The following is a 9,652-nucleotide window of genomic DNA, read 5'->3' as shown; positions in this document are numbered from 1 at the left end:
TGGATTTTAATACTTAATTTTTAAGGATATGTAATCTATAACATGGAGATCATAAATATAAAAAAATAAATAATAATAATTTTAGCAATAAAACATTTGGACCGTTAGTTTCCGTTGTTTTTAGATAGAACACCTACTTGCATCCATCTTTAAGATGGATGCTTTACACTTTCTAGACTGTATGTGTAGAAATGAGGTCCAGCCTGCATGAAATAAAATTTTTTTTTGGGTAATTCAATAGGGATGACGAGTTCCTACCTGTTTTTGAAATCATTAGCGGTCTTTGAAAATGTTAGGTGAGAATGAAAGCCTAGATCTTAGCTGCGGCACATGTGGTGCTACCACCACGACCCCAACCCCATTCTTATTTGACTTTTTTTTTTTTTCATAATCATAATGTTTAAGTGAAGATGATCGATATAAAGGTTTTTAATTGTAATTTCCTATGAGCTATGAAGTGAGGTTTTACTTATTTTAATAGGACTGCAGCTTTATAAAACCATTTTACTATTTTATAATAATACCATTTTACTATTTTAAAATTATTCACTTTATTTATATTTGGAAAAAGTTTATATAGAGTTGAGGATCTAAATGATCAAATTAGAGCCCAAATCAAAAAGTGTATTAGAAGAGGTTGTTTTGATGCTCAAATATCTTCAAATTGATTATCTCGACGTTAAGATGTATGGACATGAGAAAAAAAATGGATTTCGCATTTTGGAAATAAGACATCTTGTAAATGGACTATCAATTTTTAAGATTTTCAAGTTTTCACAAATCTTCTCGATCTACACTATTTTTTATGCTTTAAATTTTATAATTAAATATGAAAATATATTTTAAAGGTATCACAAAAAAAATTTTATGTGTTAAAATCATATTTCTCGATACTATTTGAAGATTTGCTTTGGTTTGATTGTTTAGAGTCCCGGTCCATACAAACCACATTTTATATTTTATGGTACAATTACGCTTTTTCGTTTTTTTTTCTTTTTTTTTATCAAGTTACTGTAGTTATGGTACTCAATTTCGGACTGAAACTTGTTTCATGAGTAACGGCTCTTGTCAGAATTTCAAATTCGAAGCCCATTCTTGAGTCGATTGACTGCTTCAATTCTGTTTCCATCACTCTCGTATGATGCACTCAAGTTTTATCGTCCATGTCAAGGAGACGACTTTGAGCAGTCAACAACGCAGAACCTATATAAGGTCATGCCATTGGTAAGCTCTGCAACACCCTCTCTCTCTCTCTCTCTCATTCTTTAACATGAAATCTGTTATTGTAGCTCTTGGTTGAACCTTTTTCGACAAAAAATTTAGGGTTTTTTATTCGAACATCTGTTCCTTAATAGATTATACATCCTGAATTGTGTGTTTTCACATCTAGACTGGGCTTATTTTTGGTGTAGAACTTCAAAGCTTGGTAGTTTGTTATTCCTAGGGTTCGAGGCTGAAAATCTCTGGTTATTGGGCTTCTTTAGGCGTTGCTTATTTATACTAGACTTGGAATTCTTGTTGATTTATCATTTCCTTTTCATCTCCATCAAGTTTGATCCATAGAAGAGCTAAAACCCATCAAGATTATTAGAAAGGTTTGATTCTTACCAAGATATTTGATCTATATCTTGTGCATGTGCGGTTTCCTTATATAGTTGAGTTAACAGAGGATTATACCATCTCTTTCTGCCTTAGTTTAACGAAAAAAGCTAAGGAAAAAGGAAAGAACACATCTTTGTCTACATTAGTATCATTCAGAAGATACCATTGCTACAAATCCCTGAAAATAAAGAGCCATGGACCTTATGTTGCTCCTAGCTATACTTTTATCTCTTTCGTCTTTATATGTAATCAGAAGCAAGGCCTCAAATGCTAACCTCCCTCCTGGACCTCGAGCCTTGCCTTTTATTGGCCATTTTCACCTCCTAAAATCCCCACTTGCTAGGTCATTGTCCCATCTCTCCAGTAAATATGGTCCCATTTTTAGCCTTCGCCTGGGAATGAAGCCTGTTGTGGTTGTATCCTCACCTAGTCTTGCACAAGAATGCTTCACCAAGAATGACCTTCCATTTGCATCTAGGCCTCGCTTAGCAGTTGGAAAATATCTCGGCTATGACTATAACACAGTAGTTATGGGTCCCTACGGTGCCCATTGGCGAACAGTGCGAAAAATTCAAACACTTGAGCTTCTTTCTTTGAAGAAAGTCGAGATGTTTGCTGAAGTTCGCTATGAAGAAGTATCGTCATTGCTAAGAAACTTAGTTGAGTCTTCTGATAGAGAAGCGGTGGTAAATATGAAAGACAAGATCAATGAGACTATATTTAGCGTCATTGTTAAGATGGTGGCCAATAAAAGCTATTATGGATGTGATGGGGTTGATAATCGAGAAGATGCAAAGGAGTTTAGAGAGGCTATTGATGAGACATTCATGTTGATGGGACAGTTGAACTTAGGGGATTATATTCCATCTCTTGGGTGGTTGGATCTCCAGGGGCTTATCCGACTTATGAAAGCATTGCATAGGAAGAGAGATAGAATTTTGCAAGGGCTTGTGGATGAGCATAGGAAATTGAGGAGTGAAGGTGAGATCTTCATGCCTGATTTTGTTCACATGTTGCTTGACATGAAAGAGAAGGATCCCGAGTATTTCACAGACAATTTGATCAAGAGTGTTTTTGTGGTATGTCATTTCTTAGCTGAATTTACCCTTATGTTGGTGTGTTTATATATATTCTTCCACTTTTGATGTCTGAAGGATGCATACATTTTCACAAGGATGTCTTCATTTTGCAAATATATTATCTCTTTATTATCAGAGATTATCTTTCTAGATCGTTCCAAATCTATTAATTGCTCGTTTGGATCCATCCATTACCCTTTTTTTTTCTTTTATCTCCATAAGACTTTTTACCATTTACAAATAAAATGAAGTTTCCTTATGTAAATCCGTTATCATGGATTATTCAAAGAAATGGGGAAACAAAAAGTACCTTAATTATGAACTTCTCACGCTCTTTTGGGGTAAACTGCTCTGAACCCCCTTTTGCTGGCCTGCCTTGTTGGTGGTCAGCTTGAAGTATATGAGACATGTAGACATCTTATTACCCTAGTTAACTTTTTTCTCAAAAAAGGTCTCTTATTATTCCAATTGTCTGATTTCGGGATTTCGACGCATTAGATAGCTCGTGCTTGGATTGTGAATTGTTTTGATACTTATGTGACATTTTTAGGATTATATATATAGCCTGTTAACATTTTTTTAAGAAAGATATTCATCTGAACCTCAGATATCCCACAAAGCCTTAACTACTCGCGTATATGGCCATTTCCTTTCCAGGTAATGATCACTGCTGGAACAGAGACCACGGCGGGCACTCTAGAGTGGGCCTTAGCTCTCCTTCTCAACCACCCCGAAGCCCTTCACAGAGCTCAAACTGAGCTAGACCACCACATTGGAAGGGAGCGACTGGTCCAAGAATCTGACCTCTCTAAGTTAGAGTACCTTCGAGCCATCATCAACGAGACATTGCGTTTGTACCCTCCAGGCCCCACCATCCATGAGTCCACAGAAAAGTGCACCCTCGCTGGCTACACTGTGCCCAAGGGAACCATGCTCTTGGTGAACTCGTATTGCATACATAGGGACCCTGACTCATGGCCCGAGCCCTTGAGTTTCAAGCCTGAGAGGTTTATGGGAAGTGGGATCGACATAAAGGGCCACGATTTCAGGATGATTCCATTTGGGTCGGGGAGGAGAAGCTGTCCCGGCATGGGGTTGGCATTGAGGTCGGTGGAGTATGTGCTCGCGAGCTTGTTGCATGGGTTTGAGTGGCGGAGGGAGAGCCCTGAGCTGATTGATATGACTGAGGGTGGGGGGCTCTCTTTACCAAGGATGGTGCCCTTGAGGGCAATTGTGACCCGTCGACTCTCACCTCATGTATATCCGATAGTGTGATGGCTGCATCATGTCTCGACATACATGCATATGAGAGAGGGAGAGAGCTATGATATTTCTTCATGATCATGATTTATATGAAACACCTTGAGAAGAGAGGCTTGTGATTTGTTTACATGATCAAGGAATCTGAGTCTGCTTGTGTCTGCTGTATCTTGTTGTATATCTTCCATGGTATTGAAAGGCTTGTATATGTAATAGTATTTTTTTTGTTTTGATAAATTGTGGGTACTTACCTTATATTATATTATCATATTTTAAAATAGAAGGAAAACATGTGATGTGGATTTTGCGGGATCTTCTCGAAAAAGAATATGCATGTGAAGTATGGGTATTTAAACATGATATTCTATGACCCAAATAGTTGGGAAAAGGCATTGATGATGATTTTTGTTAACCTTGTCTAAAAATTCAAACCATCTTAACATTTGTGAAATCATTAAAAAACAATGCATTTGGGGAGGTCATCAATCCATACTATTCTACTAATAGCACATGGACATGGCACAAATATATCCAAAATACATAAATAATTGCAGTCTATTTTGGCTTGGACAGGTTAAAGATTATTTTCTCTTTTGTGGGGTTGGAAGGTTACTTTCATGGGGACAAATGAAAGGTCTCATCACTGTCATATTATTACATGTCTAAGAAAGCAGAAAACCTGATAAAAACCTCAAGACTATGGGTAAGCCTGCAGCTCCCTCTCTCTCATTCACTTCTTCCCATCTTTCAGGATTATCTTTTAAAGATTACTCAAAACTAGTGTTTTGAGTTGGTGGGGTTTCTTCTCAATCTAAATTGTTTTTTTTTCAATTGCTAATTAGGGTTTTTTTCCAGTAGATACTCAAAGGAGGATATTCTTGATTCCTGTGGTTTCAATTAAGAAATCACTGTGGCTGGTTCATAATTGAATCTTCTTCATAAAATTTAGGGCTTATAATTAGAATTTGCTACATGGTACCTGAACTGTTATTCTATGTTGTAGCGCGTGTTCTGCTATCTATAGTAGGCTTATTTTATGAGGTAGGAGTTCTTTTTCATGAGTTTTCCGACTCATGCTTCCTTTGGTGTTGTTGGTGAAATGGTTTAGAATTGAAATGAGAACTGAGAATTTTAATTAATTTTGTGATTTTTCTAGTATTGTAATATGTTAAGCATTATAAATCGTGCATGGGCATATGCTTCTTTGCAGCTCTTTCAAAATTTGAAACATAAAAAAACTAACCCCCAAATTGAAACAGCTGATTTTTTACTATTGTACACCTGCCATTCATAGTTCATAGTTTATGTATATGGTATGATAAATTTTTTTTTAAAACAATCCAAATTGATCTTGTTTTATGGTTTGGTACCATCTTTTACGAACCTATGGATACACATTAAGTTAATACAAGAGAAGGGGAAGAGTTGGTAAGTAGATTAACTTTATATCTGATCTTCAGAACATTTTGAGTTCATCACATTTTTGTGAATTCGATGAAGAAAAAAGACAGGAAAAGAACAAAAGGCATATTGCTACAGATCTTTGAAAATAAAACCAGATGGACCTTGTCATGCTTCTAGCTTTCTTCTTGTTCTTGGCTACCCTCTATGTAATTAAAAGCAAATCTTAGAATATTAACCTTCCTCCTGGACCTTGTCCCTTGCCTATTATCGAGCATCTTCACATCCTAAAACCCCCACTTTATAGGACACAATCTCATCTCTCTAGCCAATATGGCCCCATTTTCAGCCTTTGACTAGGGAAGCGGCCTGTTGTGATTGTTTCCTCCCCTCGTCTTGCACAAGAATGCTTCACCATAAATGACATTGCCCTTGCTTCGAGACCTTGCATGGCCATTGGAAAATACCTTGGCTATGACTATTCTGCAGTTGTTTGGGCTCCCTACAGTGATCATTGGCGAACTGCACGAAAAATTCAGACACTTGAGCTTCTCTCTTCAAAGAAGATTGGGATGTTTGAAAATATCTTCAGTTTCATTGTTACGATGGTGGCCGATATAACCTATTATGGATGTGAGCTGAGCATACAAAAGAGGGGAAGGAGTTTAAAGAAATCATCAATGAGACATTCATTTCAGGGGGTTAGTTGAATTTAATTAGATCTTCAGGGGATTATCCGAACTCTGAAAGCACTGGGGATAAAGAGAGATAGGATTATGCAAGGGATTTTAGACGAGCATAGAAAATTGAGAAGTGGCAAAGGGGATGTCTTAAAGGCGGATTTTGTTCACATGTTGCTTGATATGAAAGAGAAGGATCCCGAGTATTTGACAGACCATTTGATCAAGAGCATCATTGGGATATGTCTTCTTTTATCTCATCTTACACTCGCTGTCATCTCATCTAGGTGTCCACTTTTGAGGTCCAAAAAACTGCATAATTTTATACAAATATTCATTTGTCTCATATAAAGCTTTATGAGTTCCCATGTTTTTGGGAAATGGCCTATTTGATTTTTGGGCATTTGGAAATACCCTAGCTTGTGGTTTCAGTATATATTCATTTCCTTTCTCCATTTCAACCTTACAAACTGTCTTTGACCTACCTTTCATATGCCCAAAACCTTAGTACCATCAGCTTTCATCTAATCTTTGTTTCATAAAGGCACCTTGGAGGCGGGACCAACAAATCCTAGAAACCAGATTTCCTATAAAGTTCTTATCAGACTCATGTGGCTAGGGTGCCTTAGGTATCGGGACGATTGATGTTGAGATTTGTCCGCTTAATTTTCTCAACAATTCATCTGCATATTGAATTTAGCTTGGCCTGTGCTAGATCTTTACGTATTATAAAGATTGCTTTCCAAGCATCATCCCATATCTTGAACCACTCTGCTTTCCTTGCTCAATACCTCGAAACTTAGAAGATACATGCTCTCTTTCTCTTCTTCTTCCTCGTTTATTTTTTTTTGTTTTTTTTTAAAGATCTATCTTTGTAAGATTTATGCACCAATCTAGGCAGAAGCACAAACTTGTGCGCATAAGCATCACAAATTCTGCCATTTTTGTATTAAGTATACATGAAAGGTAAATTGTCCAAATTGTGAAAGAACTTAAGCAGACTTAAAATGCAGGTAAGTAGTAAAATTATCAAGAATTTGATGGAGATTTTAAAGTAGTGTTCATGTAGACATCTCGCGGTTGCTTTGGTCCTTCGACCACAATTTTGATGGTCCAGCTTCATCGTCACTCTCTCTCCATTTCGTGTGAAAGATGATATTAGGATTCTGGCTCTTGGCTCTGTGCTTAGGGCAAGGGACTGCAACAATGTCCAAGGTTTGAACCCCACTGCTGAACTGTCCCAAAAAAAAAAAAAAAGAGAAAAAAAGTTAAACTCTCTTTTACATGTTTGAGACTACTTCATGCCATCTGTTAATGGGTAGGAACGGAAAATTCCTATCATGCTCTCTTTTGTGAAGATATTGTTCATTTTTCAGTTTACTATATACATTCTTGTTCGAGCGCCTGTTATGTTTCCAAGCTATAATCTAAGTTGAAATTGAGATATTGGAATGTCTCTTAAGAGACTTTCAAATTTTTTGGATTTATGATTATATTTTTTGGATAATCAGAAACAGGGACATTAAAAAAAGGATGTCTTTTCTCTTATACACTTCTTTATTATTGTCATTATTATGATTATTATTATTATTGTTGTTGTTATTGTTGTTTGTTGTTGTTATTGTTGTTATTTTTAAGATTCAATATCGTTTTTTTTTTTGAGTGGAAAGAAACAGCTGATGACACTTTCTTTGGTATTCTTAATCCTTCATTTTGCTCAAACACTTTAAAGACTAATTTGGTGAATCACCTCTGCCTTTGTAGGTCAAGATCATAGCCGGAATAGAGACAACTGGAGTGGGCCTTGGCCCTCCTCCTCAACCACCCTGACTCGCTTTGAAAAGCTCAAACTGAGCAAGGCAAATGAGTCGGATGGAACCGATTAGTCGAAGAATCTGACCTCTCAAATCTAGAATACATCCAAGCTATTATCTATGAGACATTGCGCTTGTACCCACCTGATCCCACTCTCTGAGGTCCCATGAGTCGGTTGCGAGTGTACCATAGGTGGTTACACATGCATGCTTTTGGTGAATGCATGGCACATACAGAGGGACCCTGACTCATGGTCTGAACCTTTGCAGTTCAAGCCAGAGAGGTTTAAAGGGAGTAGGGTTGATATAAAGGGCTGTGATTTTAGGCTCATTGCTTTCGGTTCAGGGAGTAGGAACTGTCCTGGCATTGAGGTGAGTGGAGCACGTGCTCCCCAGCTTGTTGCATGGGTTCGAGTGGTGGAGGGAGGGCCCCGAGCCAGTTGATGTGTCTGAGAGCCGTGCCCCTGAGCACGATTGTTACCCCACACCTCATGCCGCACGTGTACCCTGATGCCTGATGCATGCATGGATGTATGGGCTCCTATGTCTCTATACATACATAAAACAAGAAACCTATGATTTGTCCACATGATCATGATATATATGAGACACCTAGGGCTTGTGTATGATGCAACTTAGTGTGTATTCAAGCATGCATATTGAAAGACTTTGATATGTACCAGCTTATGTTTATGTTTGGAAAATGTTTATATAGGAAGTCAATCTAGTAATATAAAAGAATACAATGAGACCATTAACTTTTGGTACAGAAAGGTCACAACCATCCGATCTGATTGTTTGGGTGTGTCACAAAGTTCGAAAAAATTTCTTTTAAACTTTGAGCATGATCAATGAAATAAATACAATCACCCAATTTCACATCTATCGGTCAAGATTAATTGTGATTACATTAAACCGAAGGTAAATGGTCTCATTATATATTTCTTATATAAAAGTATGGGGGATCTCAAACATCTATTGGGAAAAATCATTTGGCATTTACAACCCTCCATTTGATCTACTCGGCCTCACAATGTAGGCATATACAATAAAAAGAAAGATTTCAAATGTTAAGAATAGTTCATATTATAACACATTATTTGTACTCTATATTTTTAAGATTTCAAGTGCTTATAGATATGCACTATATTCGATGCTTTATATTTTATAATCAGAGTTAGAAATAGATTTTCGGACCATCATAAAGGTTTCCAATACTAGAAGTGCTGAATTTTAATTGTTCAAGGTTGACACCACCAATAGGAGTAGATATTACACTTACTCCCTCAGGTGGAGGAGCTAATTTGGAGGATTTTTTTAGTAGAATTTTTTGCAACCATACGACTATTTTCTTTCGGTTAATCGCTAGTTCAGGAAGTTACATACCTAAAAGTTGAGATTCAAAAATTAATCCTGAATTTTGTCTATGGGAGTGAATGGATGATATGCTCTGCTAGATAAAATAATCCTTGACATAAAAGATTGAGCAGGTGAACTGACCCTTTCCGAATGGAGTCATCACATGATTTCTTGACAATTTCCATGTTAGTCACAGTCTACAAGTTGACAGGGTCTCTCAATAAACAAAGGAGGATGGACCTACCATATAAGATTTTGGATTAGGCTTCCAAATTCATTCTTTTGTTTTATTACATTAAAGAAACTAAATTCTTTCATTGTAGTATGAAATTTCAACTGTATAAGGGGAGGGTATACTTTCCAATGCTTGGTGTAAGTGACCAGATATTGTATTTATTCTGCCAAATTTAGAAAGAAAAGGTTTTCGTGCTCCCGGGAGAAAATTGTATGTTTGCTC

At 36.9% G+C, this 9,652-nt stretch overlaps 1 protein-coding gene and 1 pseudogene across 5 annotated transcripts; both read left to right on the top strand.

Annotated features, from left to right (window-relative positions):
* The first annotated feature begins 921 nt into the window (after positions 1 to 921).
* LOC18448672 (dimethylnonatriene synthase) lies at positions 922 to 8,509 on the top strand. Of its 5 annotated transcripts, none has more exons than XR_016057332.1 (4): positions 935 to 1,224; positions 3,339 to 4,130; positions 4,515 to 4,644; positions 7,787 to 8,509. XR_016057332.1 is itself a non-coding variant. In XM_006858733.3 (2 exons), exons 1-2 carry the CDS (start codon positions 1,797 to 1,799, stop codon positions 3,954 to 3,956), a joined length of 1,503 nt encoding a protein of 500 aa, XP_006858795.3. In that variant the 5' UTR covers positions 922 to 1,796; the 3' UTR covers positions 3,957 to 4,230. The 5 variants fall into 5 exon arrangements, 2 of the variants coding, with proteins under 2 accessions (XP_006858795.3, XP_088725333.1); XR_016057330.1 differs by lacking the exon at positions 935 to 1,224 and adding an exon at positions 1,242 to 2,681; XR_016057331.1 differs by lacking the exons at positions 935 to 1,224; positions 4,515 to 4,644 and adding an exon at positions 1,242 to 2,681.
* LOC148781857 (flavonoid-6-hydroxylase pseudogene) lies at positions 7,030 to 8,509 on the top strand (annotated as a pseudogene).
* Positions 8,510 to 9,652: the final 1,143 nt, after the last annotated feature.

The sequence above is a fragment of the Amborella trichopoda genome, chromosome 6, assembly GCF_054954075.1.
Source record: "Amborella trichopoda isolate Santa Cruz 75 chromosome 6, AtrichopodaSantaCruz75HAP2 v2.0, whole genome shotgun sequence".
NCBI classification, from domain to species: domain Eukaryota; kingdom Viridiplantae; phylum Streptophyta; class Magnoliopsida; order Amborellales; family Amborellaceae; genus Amborella; species Amborella trichopoda.
The sequence above is the reverse complement of the archived record's forward strand: the minus strand, read 5'-3'. Positions and strand labels throughout refer to the sequence as shown.

Coding starts and splice junctions, on each gene's coding strand:
- LOC18448672 (XM_006858733.3), top strand. CDS start 1,797: ATGGACCTTATGTTGCTCCTAGCTATACTTTTATCTCTTTCGTCTTTA. Junction 2,682..3,338: donor TGATCAAGAGTGTTTTTGTG/GTATGTCATTTC, acceptor TTTCCTTTCCAG/GTAATGATCACTGCTGGAAC.